At 45.0% G+C, this 18,622-nt stretch overlaps 4 protein-coding genes across 4 annotated transcripts; 2 read left to right on the forward strand and 2 right to left on the reverse strand.

The window, feature by feature from the left end:
• Nucleotides 1-430: 430 nt before the first annotated feature.
• Nucleotides 431-7,554, forward strand: TRUGW13939_00300 (uncharacterized protein; the record flags this gene model as incomplete). The annotated part of the gene is made up of 6 exons (XM_035483510.1): nucleotides 431-1,170; nucleotides 1,227-1,755; nucleotides 1,815-3,530; nucleotides 3,586-6,306; nucleotides 6,357-6,677; nucleotides 6,736-7,554. The coding sequence occupies 6 exons, from the start codon at nucleotides 431-433 to the stop codon at nucleotides 7,552-7,554; spliced, it is 6,846 nt and encodes a 2,281-aa protein (XP_035339403.1).
• A 576-nt stretch (nucleotides 7,555-8,130) lies between these two features.
• TRUGW13939_00301 (uncharacterized protein) lies at nucleotides 8,131-9,735 on the reverse strand (the record flags this gene model as incomplete). The annotated part of the gene is made up of 2 exons (XM_035483511.1): nucleotides 8,131-8,611; nucleotides 8,681-9,735. The coding sequence occupies 2 exons, from the start codon at nucleotides 9,733-9,735 to the stop codon at nucleotides 8,131-8,133; spliced, it is 1,536 nt and encodes a 511-aa protein (XP_035339404.1).
• Nucleotides 9,736-11,550: 1,815 nt separating this feature from the next.
• On the reverse strand, nucleotides 11,551-13,841 carry TRUGW13939_00302 (uncharacterized protein; the record flags this gene model as incomplete). The annotated part of the gene is made up of 5 exons (XM_035483512.1): nucleotides 11,551-12,361; nucleotides 12,420-13,042; nucleotides 13,121-13,201; nucleotides 13,253-13,554; nucleotides 13,622-13,841. The coding sequence occupies 5 exons, from the start codon at nucleotides 13,839-13,841 to the stop codon at nucleotides 11,551-11,553; spliced, it is 2,037 nt and encodes a 678-aa protein (XP_035339405.1).
• A 2,805-nt stretch (nucleotides 13,842-16,646) lies between these two features.
• Nucleotides 16,647-18,588, forward strand: TRUGW13939_00303 (uncharacterized protein; the record flags this gene model as incomplete). The annotated part of the gene is made up of 7 exons (XM_035483513.1): nucleotides 16,647-17,289; nucleotides 17,346-17,974; nucleotides 18,025-18,142; nucleotides 18,201-18,251; nucleotides 18,304-18,329; nucleotides 18,382-18,455; nucleotides 18,522-18,588. The coding sequence occupies 7 exons, from the start codon at nucleotides 16,647-16,649 to the stop codon at nucleotides 18,586-18,588; spliced, it is 1,608 nt and encodes a 535-aa protein (XP_035339406.1).
• Nucleotides 18,589-18,622: the final 34 nt, after the last annotated feature.

Here is an 18,622-nt window from a genome sequence, read left to right on the forward strand (position 1 = left end):
CCTGAGTAGGATCTAAACAGAGCCCCGAAAGGGCGGAAAAAGGGAGGAGATCTGAAATAACGTATCGAGAAAATTGATGCGTAACCCAAAATACCAGTTGACATGTTCTTTACAGGGCGAATTGATAAACACGAGATATTTTGTTATCCTGTCTTCGGAGGAGGCCCGATTGAATGCAAGGTCATAATACCCCACTGAGCGATAGTTTCGAGTCGCAGGTAGGAATGTGAACGTGCGATATTTATCATCCCCGATAACCAGTGAACGAATCTAGGCACGCAAGGGGGCCCGTATAGATTTAATATAGATGTAATTGCCATGCAAGGGATAAAAGTGAGATGCATTGTAGTACATGAATTCTGCTTAAGCAGTCTCTCTCTTATGCAACTCTCATCCGTGACAAGGCCAAGTCTTCAATGATAACTCGATCATGAACAGCATTTCTGATGACCCGCATATGGCCGGATCTGATGCCATATCAGAAAATGGCCGGGGAACAAGCCAAGATCATGATTACACTCGACAGCCGATTGCCATAATCGGCTATGGCTGCCGATTACCTGGACAAGTTTCATCACCAAACGACTTGTGGGAGCTTTGTACTCGGAAACGAAGTGGTTGGTCGCCTATCCCAAAGGAGCGCTTCTCATCAGGTGCCTTCCATCACCCCAACGCCTCCAAGCTTGGTACTTTCAATCCTGCCGGTGGTTACTTTTTGCACGACGATATTGCTCGGTTCGATGCCCCATTTTTCAACATAACGGCCCAGGAGGCCACCTCTATGGATCCGCAACAACGTCTTCTATTAGAATGCTCCTATGAAGCGTTGGAGAGTGCTGGGATCGCAAAAGAATCACTCGCCGGCCGAAATGTGGGTGTGTTTGTGGGAGGCAACTTTGCTGATTACGAGCTCAATAACGTTCGCGACGTCGAGACAATTCCTATGTATCAATCCACCGGTTGCGCACCATCACTGCAGTCTAATCGCATTTCCTACTTTTTCGACTTCCGCGGTCCCAGTTTTACAGTGGACACAGCCTGTTCCTCATCCTTGGTAGCGCTTCATGCCGCTGTGCAAAGTCTACGGACTGGAGAGTCTACAGAGACACTGGTGGCAGGATGTCGTCTCAATGTGATGCCTGATCTTTTTGTTTCGATGTCCACGTCACAGTAAGTCCATTCAATACACCTTGGAGTGACTACCTCTGACTTTGATCTGTTATTAGGCTTTTTAATGATGAGGGAAGAACATACGCTTTTGAAGAACGCGCAAAATCGGGATTTGCACGGGGTGAAGGGGCCGGAGTAGTGCTGCTCAAGCCCCTGGATGCAGCACTTAGGGATAAGGATCCTATTCGAGCGGTAATACTTAACTCGGGAATAAGTCAAGATGGACGAACACAGGGAATCACCATGCCAAATGGGCACGCCCAGGAGGAGTTGATACGACGCGTGTATCGTGAAGCAAACATCCGACCTGAGGACTGTGGCTTCGTCGAAATGCACGGTACTGGGACCAAGGTCGGCGATCCAATTGAGGCAAGGGCGGCACATGCCGCCCTAGGCGCTGGTAGGTCCGCAAAAAACCCGCTATATATCGGCTCTGTGAAGTCAAATATTGGACACTTGGAGGGGGCTAGCGGAGTAATTGCATTGATAAAAGCAGCCATGATGCTAGACAACGGGCTTCTACTACCGAATGCGGATTTCAAAAAGCCGAACGAGGATATTCCTTTGCAGGAATGGAACATGAAGGTAGGTTGCGCGGCGTGTACATGTTTTTAACGCCTGAAAGCTGACTGTCTTTTCTTTAGGTGGTTACGTCGACAAGACCCTGGCCACAAGGAAAGAAGTACATCAGTGTATCTAACTACGGCTTTGGAGGCACAAATGCTCACGTGGTGTTGGAAAGGTCACCGTTAATCTCAAAAGAAGCAGCTACGCAAAAACCCAGTAACACCAGCTCTATGGAAGACCCAGAAAACAAACTGATCGTTATCTCTGCAAACGATAAGGAGTCCTTACAAGCAAGAATAAAAGACTATGGAATTTACTTTGAACAACGCCCAGAAGCTTTTGAGAAAATGTTGTTCGGAAATTTTGCTTATACGGTTGGTAGCAAGTTATCTCATCTCTCATACCGAGTTGCTTTGCCTGCAACATCACTTGACGAGCTAGGTATAAGACTCGCTCAGATGAAGATTAATCCTTCTAGGGTTCTTGGGGATCCACGGATAGGTTTCGTCTTTACTGGTCAAGGAGCTCAATGGGCGGAAATGGGCATGTCTCTGGTGGATAAATATCCTGTTTTCGCCTCAGCGATATCCCAAGCCGACCTCTACCTACGTCACTTGGGTGCTTCATTCTCACTGTTTGAAGAGTTACGCAAAGTCGCCGCGGTATCTGAAATTGACTCTCCGCATCTGAGCCAACCAGCATGTACAGCCCTCCAGATTGCTTTGGTTGTGTTACTTGAATCCTGGGGAATTCGTCCATCATCAGTTGTCGGCCATAGCTCTGGCGAGATTGCGGCCTCTTTTGCTGCAGGTGTGTACGATTTCGAATGCGCAATCAGTCTCGCGTACCATAGGGGCCGAATGACTAGCCTCCTGAAGCAGCGATATCCAAATTTACAAGGAGGCATGATTGCTGTTGGCGCCAGCCCCGAGATACTTCGCCCAATACTGAAAATGCTTCGTGATGGATATGCGAACATTGCATGCGTAAACAGTCCATCTAGCGTGACCGTTTCGGGAGACTTGGCTGCAGTTCAGGAACTAGAGCAAATTCTCCAGCAAAAGCAGCTATTCAATCGTCGTCTCAAAATCAATGTTGCATATCATTCCGACCATATGAAAGTAATAGGAGAAGCTTACCTGCAATCCATAGCCTCGATCCACCCTCGTTCCGGATCGAACTGCGTCAAATTTTATTCGTCTGTTCTGTGCAAACTCGTGGATCACACAATGTTGGACGCGTCTTACTGGGTCCAGAATCTCACATCGCCGGTTTTGTTCCCTGACGCTCTTGGCCAAATGTGTTGTGGTGATGAAGAACGTCCGAATCTCCTCGTTGAGGTTGGTCCTCACTCGGCCTTGAAAGGTCCTATCATGGATACCTTGAAGTACCTTGGGTCCACAGGTTCTAAAATTGGGTACACTCCAACTATTGTACGCAATATGAATGCTCACGAATCTCTCTTGAACGTGGCTGCCACTGCGTATGTGAGAGGGGTGGCCATAGATATGAATGCTATCAATTTCCCTCGCAGTGCTGCTAAGAATAATTGGTTTTTGACGGATCTCCCTCGCTATCCTTGGCAGCATGCAACGCGGTATTGGCACGAGCCCAGAATTGCGAAGAAGCACCGTACAAGGGACGGAACACTCAGAAACGATATTCTTGGAGTAGTGGCAAACTATTCCAATGATATGGAGCCGACCTGGAGAAATATTATCCGCCTTGACGATATCCCGTGGCTCCGAGATCATAAGATGCAAGGTATGGTAGTCTATCCACTGGCTGGATATGTGAGTATTTTCAACGGGTAGACTTAACTAGATATGGATGCTGATTAACCATTAGGTCGTCATGGCCTTGGAAGCTGCCAAAGTACGCGCCCAGCAGCGAAATTTATCTTTTACTGCCTACGAACTCCGTGAGGTGGTTGTTGAATCGGCACTCATTTTAGTCGATGACGTCGATATGGAAACGACGATATCGCTACGGCCGTATGACGAAGGTACTAGAGGGTCATCAGATGTTTGGGACGAATTCAAAATTCACTCGTGGAGCTCTGAAAGAGGTTGGACTCAGCACTGTCGAGGACACATCAAGGTTCGATCAAAGCTTGGGGGGGATGATATCGGTGTCCTTCCTGGCAGATATTCGAACGACTATACACTGTCCAAGCAAAAAGACATTGAGGAGGCCTCCGTTAATCACATTCACAAACAACATCTTTACAAGGTCCTTTCCGATCTAGGGGCTAGTTATGGTCCAACATTCCAAGGACTGGAAAACTGCCACGCCGATTCTCATCATTCACATGCCGACCTTTACATTCGCAATACGGCAGCACTCATGCCGAAGGGGTTTCAGCCACAACTGACCCTTCAACCAGCCTTTCTAGATGGGCTCTTGCATCTAGTCTGGCCGATCCTAGGACAAGGACGCATGGATTTGGAAACCTTGTACATGCCTACTCTAATTAAAAACGCCACTATTAGCTGTGGCTGCCCTTCTGCCCCCGGTGATCATGTGAGAATATACGGCACTGGTAGCCCGCATCTACCATCTCCGGAACCGACACATTTTGATCTCTTCGCCACCGACACTATCTCGTCGGAGACCTTGGTCATTCTCAACGGACTAGTAATGACACCAATTCGCGACTTTGGGTCCCAGACTACTGAAATGAGGAAGTTGTGCTATAAATTCCAGTGGCAGCGATTATCCACTGCCCATCCTCATGCTATGAGCTTGTGTAATGAGCCTACACAGTCACATATAACAATACCAGTCAACCACAGCTTGTCCGATATCACTATCGTTTCTGATACCAACACCACGACTACCCGACTTGAAACGACTAACTCTATTGGTCCACTTCGTTCTGATATCAACATGAACCGGCCTACAAATGGTATCATGGCGATTGATGATTATCCTATTAACCATTGTAGTGAGGCTGGTATCATATTAAACGGTTATCACGACGACGGTAAAAGGGAAGTTGACAATCTTCACCATACGCTCGAGGATAGCAAATTTATTGTTGTAACCTTCGGTCTTAGCGACACTGGAATTGCAACAGAACTCGTTAAATTCCTAAACATTGGGGCCAATTACCAGCAGCGAATGGATACAATTGAAAAGTCCGAGTGCGTGCACAAGAGTGTCATCATCATCCAATCGCCAACTACCTCGCTACGTAACGTGACTAATGATGAGTTCAATTCAATTCAATTCATACTTCTCAATGCAGCAAGTACGCTCTGGGTTTATCAATCGTCTTCACCGGATTCTCAAATGACTATTGGTCTCGTCCGTTCCGTCCGATCTGAATCCATGACTAAGGTGGCAACATTAGGTTTGGAGACACAAGACTCCTGTACCGCTTTAGGGATGATATCTCATGTCCTTGGCCTAATGTGGCCAAGCAATGGCACAGAAGCCTGCCCTGACTTTGAATTCAAAGCCCAGGGAACTGAGTTACTTGTTCCGCGCGTTGTGGAAGACGAGGTGTCCAATTCCTTTATTCACAGGGAAACCAGCAACTTAGCAATAGCTACACAGCAGTTCTATCAACCAGGCAGGCGGTTCAAACTAAACATTCAAAATCCCGGCTCTCTGGACACACTTTATTTCGCAGATGATAGTGCGAGTCCCCTGAGTGGGACCTTCGTCGAAGTCGAGGTCAAGGCCACTGGAATCAACTTCAAAGATATTGTTGTATCTATGGGTCAGCTAAACCAGCCGTACATTGGGGTCGAATGCAGTGGTATCGTCACGTCTATTGGTCGTGAAGTGATAGATGTGAAAGTCGGTCAGCATGTTATGTGTATAACAGAAGGCTCCTATTCTACGTATGCGCGGTGCTTGAGTACTAGCGCTGCGCCAGTTCCCGATTGTTTATCTTTACACGAAGCCGCTACCGTCCCTATTGTATTCTGCACTGCATACTATGGCCTATTTGATCTAGGCCGACTATCCACCGCTGAACGGGTATTGATCCATGCAGGTGCTGGGGGTGTCGGCCAAGCTGCCATACAACTAGCCCAGACGGCAGGTGCTGACATCTTTGTTACTGTTGGGAATCAAGAGAAAAAGGAATTCCTGATGGAGCGCTATCTTATTCCCGAAGATCGTATTTTTTATAGTCGGGATACATCTTTTGGCAGTGCAATCCGCAATGCCACACATAACGAAGGGGTGGACGTGGTTCTCAATTCCCTTGCTGGCGATTTACTTCGAGAAACCTGGGAGTGCATAGCACCGTTTGGTAGATTTATCGAAATTGGGAAGGCTGATATTACCAAAAATACCCGACTCGACATGTTTAAATTTGAAGAAAACGTCACCTTCTCGTCCGTTGATTTGACCAAAGTGGCAAAATTCCGGCCACGTCTGATGAAACGCCTATTGAACGACGTTTGCAAACTCATCAATGGCGGGTCCATCAAGCCAATCTTTCCAATTACGAAATATCGCATTTCTGAGATTGAGACAGCATTCAGAACCCTTCAGACTGGAAAAAACATAGGAAAGGCCGTCGTAATTCCTCATCCAGATGACCAAGTGAAGGTATGAAAAATTAAGTTTCTAATATTAATATAAGTGTTAACTTAGCCTAGGCCGTGTTACCGAAGTCGAGCTCCCGTTTACTCCGCCCTGATGCTACCTATATCCTTGTTGGAGGTACTGGTGGTATCGGTCGAAGTATGGCTAAATGGATGTCTTCTAAGGGTGCTAGACATATAGTACTTACCTCGCGTAACGCGACTAGCTCCAATGTGATACAAACTTTGATGGATCAGGTCGCAGTTGCAGGAACTCACATTTACGTGAAGGCGTGTGATATTAGCGATAGTGTTTCTGTGGAAAAACTCGTGAAAGAGGGGCTTATAGGCCTTCCTCCGATAAGGGGAGTTGTCCATGGTGCCATGGTTCTCCGAGTGAGTAACAATCAAAAACCACAAACTTATACGTCAGCCTTTCTCATCGTTATCTTAGGATACTCTTTTTGAACAAATGACCCTAGAATATTTCCAAGATGTTGCCGCCTGCAAAGTCGAGGGTGCATGGAATCTTCATTATAGCTTGGCCAACTCGCCGTTGGACTTTTTCATAGCACTGTCATCCGTGGCTGGCGTCATTGGAAACCGCGGACAAGCTGCCTATTCGGCTGCAAATGTGTTCCTTGATGGGTTCATGGATTACCGTCGATCGCAGAATCTTCCTGGCACTTCTATAGACCTAGCGGCTGTCACTAATGCCGGATACTTGGCTAACAGCGATTCAACAAGGCAGCAAGAGGTCTTAAAGAACATTGGCTCTGCTACAATTGACGAGTCTGAAGTACTAGCTCTTCTTGCTTTAGCGATTACTGGGGAATTGACCAAGACCCCACTTGGTCATTCTATCACTGGCTTGGAAGTCAACGGATCACTCGACAGCTTTTGGGTTCACGATGCTAAGTTTTCTGTTCTCCGTAATGCTGCTGAATCCCAACAAAACAATTCCACGAGCCAGGACGTGTCTTTACGAGCCGCGTTGAAGTCTGCAACTTCCACAGAAGATGCAGTGGAACAATGCTATCAGCGTTTAGTCGTGAAACTCGCAGATGTCCTTGGTTTATCTCCCGAGGACATGGATTGTTCGACTAGAGTGTCATCTCTCGGCCTCGACTCCTTGGTCGCGATTGAGGTCCGTAACTGGATTGCGCGTGAGGCAGAGGCGAATGTGCAGGTGCTAGAATTGTTGTCAAGCGAGTCGCTGATGAAGCTGGCTAGTCTCATATTGGCCAAGTCAAAGCTTTCGTTGAGCGTCTGAATTTGTGGCGTTTAATCACTACTTATTTTATTCTTCACTCTTGTATGCAATTTTTTTATTTTTTTTTATTTTCCCATGTAACCACACTTGTGTAATATATTACAAATGCGGTCAACCACATTAGATAACACTATCGTGTTTTAAAATTTCAATATTGTATCAATCGATGCTAATTTTGCCTATATAGTTAATAACACATTAGAAGTATCATTTGATGGACATGTTAATCGATGGTAGATACACGCAGGATGTCATATCATATGCTATTTCACCGCCATTTTTCATGCGGTGTTGAACACCACCAGTGGATGAGACGTTACAGCTTCCCGTTGATGCCACATATGATACTTACTTATATTGGGCCAAGTGGATTAGACAGCCGTATGTAGTTCGATTTTTGATAGAAATAAATGGTACTAAATGAAACCCTAAAAGAATGTCTCGGTGGTTTGGATGGGATCAGTGGTGTGTATTGTGCGTGGGATCTCGCTACACGAGATCCACTGGGAGGAAGCTATCTGCGGGTGGATAATCTGGTGCCTGAGGCACCAAGAGAATGTCTTCTCACAGTAGAGTTTAGTGAACATATTCATCGTTGATCGGATCAACCTGTCTTCTCGCCGCTGGCACTATATTCATGTATAGAGGAAATATTGCCCCAGCACTAGCGAATGCAACGGTAACAACGTATGCGGTAGGGTTTCCGATTGATAATTCCACAGCATGTTGTAGCAGAGCAGAAAAGGTGCCACTACCAACTGCAGTAGCTAAAAATGCAGCAGCGGTTTTGGCGTGGACTCCTGTGCCACGGAGAGAGATTGCGAAGATGATAGGAAATATCGGTGCAAGTGTGAGCCAACTAAGAAGTGCAAAAACTATTGATGTTGTTCCGGAAGTATTCATGCATACAGCAAAAACGATGACTGAACCCAAATAGAAAATGAGGAGCACGTATCGTGGTTTGAAGCCTTTCCATTGAAGGACTGCGACAGCAAAGCGACAAACAGCGAAAGCGGTAGTCCCTATATTATCCAGATCAAGATCCGTTAGTTTCGTTCTAATAATCGAAGAGACAAAATTTCTTAGCTTATTTCCCTAAACATATAGAGTGGCCTTGTTTACTCACGTTGGCATGACTTGACGTCTAAAGTTGTGGAAGCCAGAAACAAAGGTTTCCTGCGCACCAATATAAAAAAACTGCGACCACACTCCTAGAATCAATGTAACAAGGAAAACAGGAATTCCCAATACTGGGGCGTTGTTTTCCTCGGAACGTCGCTCACCCAGTTGTCTCATATCATCATCTGGGGCTTCCGGCAATGGAAGATAATAAAAGGCAATAGCAAGGACAACATCATAAAAGCAGATAGCAAGATACGCCCACTGTAAATTGATAATATCTTGGGGGTTATTAACTTCCGGGGCCACAACGTAGCCGGCTATCAATCGTGACAATAAAGAGCCGATTCCCTGGCAACCTTGTGCGGCACATAGACGGGCTTCAGCATATTCCAGTGGCCCACACATCGCGATGAAAAGGTTCGCTGTTGTCTCAATTATTCCAAGCCCCGAGCCAATAACTGCATTAGCGACCATAGAAATGGCAAATGACAACAATACTGTGGATGGCCAGATGAGAAGAGTTCCCAGCGCAAAAATATAAAGCCCCGAAGTAAAACCCGCAGTGAAACCAAATCTCCGCAATATGTATCGACCTATAGTACACGGTACAACCAGATATCCAAGAAAATATGCCCCTGAGAGAGCTCTAGTGCGCCATGAGCCGTAAATGGAAAGCGCAACATTCTCATTCAAAACGTTGAGAAAACCGTATGCAAACCCCCATAAAAAGAAAACAATTGTCACAAGGACATTCGCTGGGATTGACTGCTTAGAATTCAACCTAACCAGTCTTCTTGGTCTCAAATTCAAGTAATTAAGTAGTTTTATGTCACGAGGATACTCGGCCTCAATGTCGGCTGGGTATTTATTCACCTCCTTAAGTGGTGGTAGACGAGAAGAAGAGCCTCGGGTCAAGATTTTCATCATTTCGTCAGTGGTCGCAGGGCCGCTGGTAGTCCCTGTTCCCTCATTTCCATCTTTTGTTTGCGATGTCGGCTTTTCATCACTGCTTCTGGAGCTAGCCCTTCGCCCATCCTCTGTACTTCTAATGAGTCCCATTCGAGTAGCAAGAGGCTTCAAGCTTGGGACACAGGCACAGGCGATGGTCAAGTTTATTTCAACTACTGACCACATTAATGAATAAGCCGAATACCCTGTTTTTTCTCGCACCGATGGGTTAAGTAAGTATATCATAGAAAGAATTTAGCACGGGAAAGGAAGTAACCGACAGGTATAGTCATTATTATCGATAGTATCGACCTTGAAGGAGTGAATCTCCTGCAATCGAGATTTTGCGGTATTTTGGAGAAAGGCAATCCGAATAACATCAACTACAATAACCGTAATACCCACCCCAAATGTTAACACCAAGATTAACCTTTGTCTAAACGGTAATTGGATTCGTGTCAAAAGAGGAATGGGTATACATAAAATGGCTATATCAGTTGAAATATTGAATGGTGACGAAGCAAGCGATGTAATAAAAAGATTAGTGCACGTCTCAGCTGACTGAACATCCAAATGATATATGGCGGTTATCGGATGGCATGCAAATATCTAACAGGATATAGTGTTAAAATGTGTCACAAATCGGTGTTATCACACAAGCGTCTAACCTGATGAATGCTCAACCCAAGCCCCGCAGCAACTACCACGAAAAGTAGAACATGGTTTGCCCAGTAAAAGACCTTTCTTTTGTTGGTGAGCTCCAAATAAAATATTAAAATGGAGCTTTTTGCGGCCATTGAAGCTGGATCCTGCAATAATTAAACGAAAAAAGAAGGTCAGCAGAATATTACTCCACTATCTTATAGTGCATGAACAAAATAAAAAGAGTGTGTCGTTTACTATGTTGCAACTCACGTAGAGAATAAGGAAAGAATAAATGGCTTTGTTGACGTCGACGCGATCGTCGGGCTCGATGTCAAAATCATGAAGCCCAAACCCTTTGATTATAGCGTAGAAGAAAGAGGTTGCGAAGGCAACATCAATGAGCTACACAGATGGATGCTGTAATTAGCCTCAAAGTATAAACCTAGCGTTTTCTTCTTCTTTTTCTTCGTGGGAAACATTACCCATGCAAAAAGCATCAAATAATCCGCCAACTTTACGGTCTTGACCACAAAAATACAGGAGGACATATAAAGACTAACAAAGATGGTTGCAATCACAAAGGCAGTGACCGACACCCCTGTGACGATCGGCTGATGAGTTTCCATCCTATAGCGAGAAAGTTAAACCCTGCTGGAGATTTTGGCATTGTTTACAGCAACGTAGTGAGAGTAATGGGCGCGGTAATATTGCTATGAAAATCTTAAACATCGTTACATAAGAAAAGGCCAACTATGACGTTCTTATGAGAAAGGAGGAAGGGAAAAGTAGAAATGCTAGTGGCGGTCGCTGGACGATGATTCATGTGTTGTTAGACATTGATGTCATCCGAGAGGGGCAATTTCTTATGAGGCAAAAGTGGCGCTATACCACAGGTCATTAAGGAGAATAGTAGCCTCCATCTATGATCAGTTCCTTTTCTTATACCGTACAGTGAAAATGCGACTCGGTATAAATCGGTTCATTTTGCTACTCTAGTCAATATTCTAGCAGGCAATACTTGGTACTACTTAATTATTAAACTTTCCAATCAGGAGCCCAATATACGTGGGTGGATTTATTATCTCCACAATTATATCATAGTTTCATGTATCCAGATGGAGAGCCTGTAGCCAACGAGTAAACATGATCGGCCTTTGGATCTCAAGGAGTTTCTGTGAAGTGGAGCTTCGGCCTTTGGCTTTACTTCAAGTTTGGGCGAATCCTTTGTATCATCAACCTCATACCAGCACGCCTCTTTTTAGGATGTATCTACCCTGTAATTTAGCCGCCAAGAAGAGGGAGGTCATTAATCAAATACATGTAATCTGTTTGTTGACTAGATGTGAAATCATCACAACCTTCAAGTGTTGTTGGATAATCGGAATTATCGTTGCATTGTTTGTTGAGAGATGTAACAAGGTCATGACGAGAGTGGTTGGTGCTGGATGCACATCTTAATCCGCTGTGCGGTACCATCCCCCGTTGCAGTGCGGATAGTCGTTGCGTAGTTGCTAGGCTCACATTTGCTGTAGCAAATAGATTATCAATAGTAGCCGCGAGGCGCAGGTAAGTTATTGGCTGATACTCGAGAAAATCGAGAAACGACTTGGGGAAGGACGGAAATTGCTTCGGTGAGCGTGTGTGTGCAGACAACATTCTCATTTTGACCGCGGTCGCCATACGAATGAGCTGTTCAAACCAATCGGCTATATAAGATGTATCGTATCGAGTGTTGCAAATCTGGATAATTTGTAAATAAAAATTTAAGCTGTGGTTGGAGTCGCGAGATAATTTCGGGGATTGCGATGAGTGGGCATTGCCAAGCGAGGGTACAGAGGGCGAAAGCTGAATATCTAGTCGAAGGAGAAAGGCTGGTAGGATTATGTTCATCAACACACTCAGCGGAAGGTGGCCAGAAGATACATTGCAGACAGTGAAAAAGTCACGGACTGTAGCTGTGACTGCTCCGATAGCATCAACGAGTTCTTCCTTGATTTGGCGGATACTCATCACTCGACTTTGATGCCATCGTGCTTCTTCACGAACGAAGAGCAATAGAGCCATGTGATGGCAAAGCGCAACACGTGTTGACCTGAAATAATATCAATACTGGAGTTTCTACAGTTGTGGTAAGGCAAAAAAAAACATACTGGTAATATAACGAGGTAAGATGAGCAAAAAGTTTGACGGTGGCATGTACATTCACTTGGCGGTCCTTGAGTGGCATCAAATAACCTAACTCCCAGGTCTTCAAATTGCTAAGCCCTTCAACACAGGATGTCAATTGATTACTGATATCGCCGTGTGAATTCGTCGCTTTCTGTCTGATGGCTGGATAAAGAACGGACATCGGATTAGTCATAGCTACCGCAAGCTGGCACTGAGCGACAAATACATCGCACAGTTGCTCCTTGACTAGCTGACTATAGACCTCCGATATGGGATTTTCATATTCGAAATCCGCCTGCCCGATGCTGGGTTTCGAAAAATCGAAGTCGTGTTGCGTTATCTGGAGAGGACGACGCATTCCGATTGCTATGATACGATCCCGCACAATACAGGACCACCAAATCCGTTTCAGCAGGGATATTTGGTGGTGTGTTCGGTTCTGAGCATCGTACAAATGAGCATCTGATGCTCTGGCATGTTGAATGGCAATAGAAAGCCATGTCGAGTTGGTTAATTGATTGACACTGGAGTTGTGATATGTAAGTAAAAGGGCTGCCTGTGCAATACTGAGGGAGCTGTCCTCGGTATCAAAGTCGTAGAGGGCCTATTTGGGGCAGTTAGCCACCAGTTCCAGTCCTTGCCATATGAAAACAGGGGACAACAAAGAAACAAGTCTTCCCACCTTGGCACTTCGATATAATGAATTTCGAGCGGCCACAATTGAGTCATAGCCGAATGATTTCGCAAGTTCGTTGGGAATATACTGTCGCCGTCAGTGAATCATCTTCATCCACCCAGCTGATCGGGAACAAACACTGGACGCGGCAAAAAGCATAGTTTGAAACAAAAGAAGTGAGAATTCCTGAGTGGAAGAGGAATGTTCGTCATCACCGTGGTACATTTCCCAAAACCGAGCTTCATCGACGACAGGCATGCACGGATGCACATAAAGGAAGTAATGTCGCAAAAAGCTTTCCAGGACCGGGTGTTCAGGGACATATAATGACTTCTGCATCTTCAAGCAGATCATATCCTCCGAACATAAATTTTGTAACTTTGGGATTGCGAAGAACCCAAAATTTGTAAACGGCTGATAACGCCCGCGGTTCTTTGACGCTAATAATACTGTTCAGCAAACTTCCATCCTGTTCATACCTATGTAGGATACAGCGGCTTGACTAACTTTGGATAGCGGTAAGATGACCGGTTATATCTGCGGTAATGGAGGTATCGGCCGAGGATGTTGGCCTTTTATCCTTGGGCGGCCTGACTGTATCACAAAAGAGGCCATTCCGGCGACAATTTGTGCACGGCGAGTCCAGGATGGCGGCATCGCAGCGCACCTTACGATGTCGACAGGTCGAGCAGGCACCACGAATGCGCTTTATACCAGAAGCAGGCATGGTTATAATCGTGATGCTTACATTCACTAGCAAATAAACAAGTAGTAGGTTGCAGAGATAACTCGGCCATGTTTCCGACCGGCCTCTAACTAGTAGCTCGCATATATCCGCAAAACCCGCTTTTGCCGCCTCGGCATTTAAATGCCCGCAAATAGAAACTGGCCAACGGAATGTCGTTACAACAGCTCGAATATGGGGGTGAAAGGAGGCGACATTTGAGTTAAAAAAAGGTTCGAGGTTTGGCTTACGTTAGGAACAAATAAGTATGGATTTCCGGAGAGTAGGCTGCACAAGGTACACATTGCCACTATAAAAGATAGGAAGCTACTCACAATGAAAAACACTTCTCCACCACCAAAACAGAACTATAGAAGGAAAAATTTGAAGATTGCTTAAACCTCGCCACATAAAATGTCGTTCTTTACATTTGTGTTCGCAGCTGCTTCCGGTATGCCGTCCACAGACTATACATCTTGTCATCGGAGAAATTGCAATAGCCGAACCGAACACCAAACGAGCTGCTGCGATGGCCGAGGCATGTTAGCCCTTCGGACATTGATCAGACTATTTCCCCAACGATGATGTCGTTTATATCGAGTTTCCAGGTGCATGATTTTGACTTTAATTCTGTTACATATCACTTCTATAGATATTGATCCCGGGTTTGAAACAGATTAATATAGACTACTCGCCTCCTGGGATAGCAGCTATCTATACCTTGCCCAAGAAAATGCCCCATCTAAAACTTACAGTAACGAATAAAGCATATTCGTGTTCTTTGACTAGAATAGTATGACGGGGTTGATTATGTCGGCATGAAAGATCTTCAGCTAAAGTCCGAGAGGTATTTTGCTTAGTAGGCTCACTAAAAATAATAGCTAAGGTTTACGGAGTACACGCCCTAATATAGCGTTGTCAGGGCTTGAAATTTTAGTTTCGGGGGTGATTAATGCGGATCCTGACCACAACGCAAGGCAAGCCTAAATCCATCGAAGCTACTACTGAATTGGAAAGTGGAAGATAATATCCAATGAACAACGGAGCCCATCTTGGGCTATGTCTCAGCACACAGACTAACACTTTTTCCGGGAGGAAAAAGGCCATGCATTACATGTAAAAGCCCTCAAGGCTGAATCGGGTTAAGAATTTTATCATGTTTTTTGTGAATATACCGTTCATAGTGGTAGATAGTCATAAGCATAACAAGCTAGATACGGTACTTTAAAATATTCAATAGTGCTTTCCAATCACAAAGAAACGCCGGTATAACCAAACCCCGCCGACTATCTCATTTTAAAGGACTCCTTAAAGAAATGGAACAGGTAAAGTGGTGCTATCGACAAATCGAATGCGCCACTGGGTGTATTAATATCAATAAAATCTTTCAGAAAAAAGGAATCGACGTGGACGTGATATAATCTATTATTCTGGCAACGATATATGTATATGTTGCATGTTGTGGTTGTCAGTAATACGTCAGTCTCATATCAGTGTAGTTTCTATCAATTAATGCTGACCCTACTACGGATGTGTCTTTATATCATCATCTCGTGTTTCGGCGTTGTCTTCACCGGAACAGGCAACTGTCAAAATTATTGACTCCGATCTCACCTAATGTCGCCGCTAGTTGAAAACCGATGCTTGATTATTCATGATAGAAGCACAATAATATTTCAACACACCTCCCTGCATTCGCTATAATCTTATTGTGTTTCCCGCGCACTAGGAGGTCCAAGTGAAATTGAAGGATGGCTTTTCCAGGTCGTAATCGTTGGCGGTATTATTTGTATTACATGGTTTGCGCTGTCCGTTGCCAAAAGTATTCTTTTCGGAGAAGCTGGCGCATTGGGTAATTTGTTTAGCGAAGGCAACTAGCACGGCATATGATAATAATAATAATAATACTGTGCCCAAGCCCAGCAATATGTCTGATCACCGATAATTGAGACTAGAATCTGAGTCATCAAAACACATGAATACATGTAAAACTGAAGATTTGAGGTGCAATAGTATGATCAAATATATATCCACCCATAGCTATGCCAGTACATGATTAGACACCAGATGTCGCTAGAGCAACTTTCGGATTAGCAAGGGTCTCTCATGCATCGAAAGACCCTGACCGACCCGGGCCTAGACCCTGCCAAGTTTCTCACCTCATACATGCAGCAATGTGGCGTGCTCTGGCGGATATTGTGGTTGCTCATTTAATAATAAGCAATCGCCGCGCATCATACTGCTTCGGCATATCTTAGCTTACTTATATCGGCGGTTTTATCAACAAGGTTCTCTGGCTGAAATAACGTTACGTATAGAGTGAGACATAATATTACGCTTGTATTATATTGACCAATGGGAGCTCTCAGAATTGTAGGTTGCGAGCTGTCGCCAAGGCCACTTTGCACTGTTATTGGTTGGGACAGACCCACTACAGCATCCCCAGCTAATCATTGTGTGCTGATCTACCCCCCGAGGCTGAACCATATTTTATCATAGTAGAGGCCATGACATAAAACGCAGGGCCTTACTCAGCTGACTGAGCTTCATATTTTACTGAATACGGCGTGGCAAAGCAAATGGGGAGTCTCCGAGTCCTAAGGTCTGCTGGAGCAAAGCTTTGCCCAACTGTCATCATTTCTATTCTATGGCAAACACAGCGAGCGAGAAGCCCCATACTAGTTCTCCATGCTTTGTCTTCTATTATTAATAGAGTACATCGCCCACAAAATACCCATCCTCCACCCTAGTAACTTGACCTGTTGACTGCCATTGTTAGCCCGGGCAATCGACGACTTTGTCCTAATCATGGCTTCAAAGCTTCTTTCCGCACTTTTGAATTATCAAGGGCAGGATAGTGCCCATCCGTACACGTTACTTATTGGCATTGGGGTAATATTTGCAATTGCTTTGATTGTTCGCCTTCGAAATCCGCTCAACTCAATTCCAGGTCCATTCTGGGCACGATGGACCCCCTTCTGGCTCACCTACTACGCCAGCAACGGAAATATGCACCGGAAAATGATTGAAACTCACAAAAGGTATGGTAGCTTGGTTAGAACGGGGCCGAATGAAATCAGCGTTAGCAACCCACAGGCGCTGAAAGTTATCTATGGTCAGCAGATCCCTCCCGTCGTCGTGATCCCAGTACCGACCCTGAACTGGGACTGTGCTAAATTTTTTGAGGCTCGAATAGGTGCCGGAAATAACTTCCGTAAAAGCGATTGGTACAGTGTATGGCAAGGGGTCCGCAAGTGGGATCTCTTTGGCGAGAGGAACGAAGAGATTCATCGCGCACAGAGGAAATTGGTCAGCCAGATTTACTCTCTGTCCAACATGAAAAAGCTAGAACCGTATGTAAACAGCGCGGTATCTGTATTCGTCGAGAAACTAGCTACTCAATCTCACGCACCAATCCATATGAATAAATGGACTCAGCTGTTTGCCTTTGGTGGGCTATCTTTTCTATCTTCCTCCCTTGAACACATTGCTTATTTGAGTGTATAGACGTGATTGGAGAAATCACTTTCTCAAAAAGATTCGGGTTCATGGAATCTGGCAACGATGATGGAGCATTCTCCATGATCGAAAACTCACTGCGTTCCGCAGCGTGGGTCGGATATGTCCCCTGGGTATATTGGACCAACCTTAGGCTTTCCCCTATTATAGGCAGTCATCTCGCAGTCACTGCCCGACAAGGACGCCTACTCGCATTCGCGGCTAAAGCTATTGCTGAGCGGAAAGAGCGAGGCAGCGAGCACGAAGATATTCTAAGCCAATTCTTCAGCGTTCAACAAGAAAAGCCCGAGTTTAATGATATGTCGATAACATCAATGGTCGCCAGTAATATTTTTGCGGGGAGCGACTCTACAGGTGCCTCTATCTCATCTCTTCTTTTCTATGTTTGCAAGAATCCGGACTCCAAAAAGCAGCTGGTGGACGAAATCGACGCGGTTGCGAAAGCCCAAAATATCCAGCGTGGCGAAGTCTTTTCACTAGAGACAGCAAATGGTATGCCATACCTGCAGGCATGTATGTGGGAAGCTCTGCGTTGCTTTCCAGCTGTTGGAATGAACCTTGGCCGCGTGGTTCCACCATCCGGGGTTGAAATAGATGGGCAATACATTCCTGGAGGAGTAAGTGTTATCTTATACTTTGGAAATATCGACTTACTAACAGTTAATAGACCGTTGTTGGAGCGAATGCGTGGGTGGTTCACCAGGATAAGAAGACATTCGGTGAGGATGCCGATAAATTTCGACCAGAAAGATGGATGGAAGATTCCGAGCGTGTTGGTGATATGAGTAAGTGCTTCAATAAATTACAGCGCATTCAATAGTATTCTTGATCTGACAGGAATAGAACGTGGATTCTTTTCTTTTGGAGGTGGATCACGGCTTTGCATTGGGAGAAGTAAGTTGCAAAACACCGCATATGATGTGCTCAAAAGCTAACAACAAGGTAGACATTGGCTGGTTAGAGATGTCCAAAGTGAGACTCGGGTTTCTCCTGTGTTGATTGAAAATGAAACTAACATAAATAGGTTGTTCCAACTCTGCTCCACACTTTCGACATGGAACTTCCTGATCCTGACCTAGAATTGATAGAGCATGCCTGGTAAGAATACTCAACCATTTTAATTTTTATTAAAGATAAGGACATATAGTGTTGACATTGCGAAAGGTCGTTCGTGAAAATTGAGAATTTCCGAGTAACACTGAAGCCGAGAGGAAAGTTGGCAGCGAATTAGTATTTAGATTGTGAACTTGCTTGATGGAAGTGGC

This window comes from Talaromyces rugulosus, chromosome I, assembly GCF_013368755.1.
Source record: "Talaromyces rugulosus chromosome I, complete sequence".
Taxonomy (NCBI): Eukaryota; Fungi; Ascomycota; class Eurotiomycetes; order Eurotiales; family Trichocomaceae; genus Talaromyces; species Talaromyces rugulosus.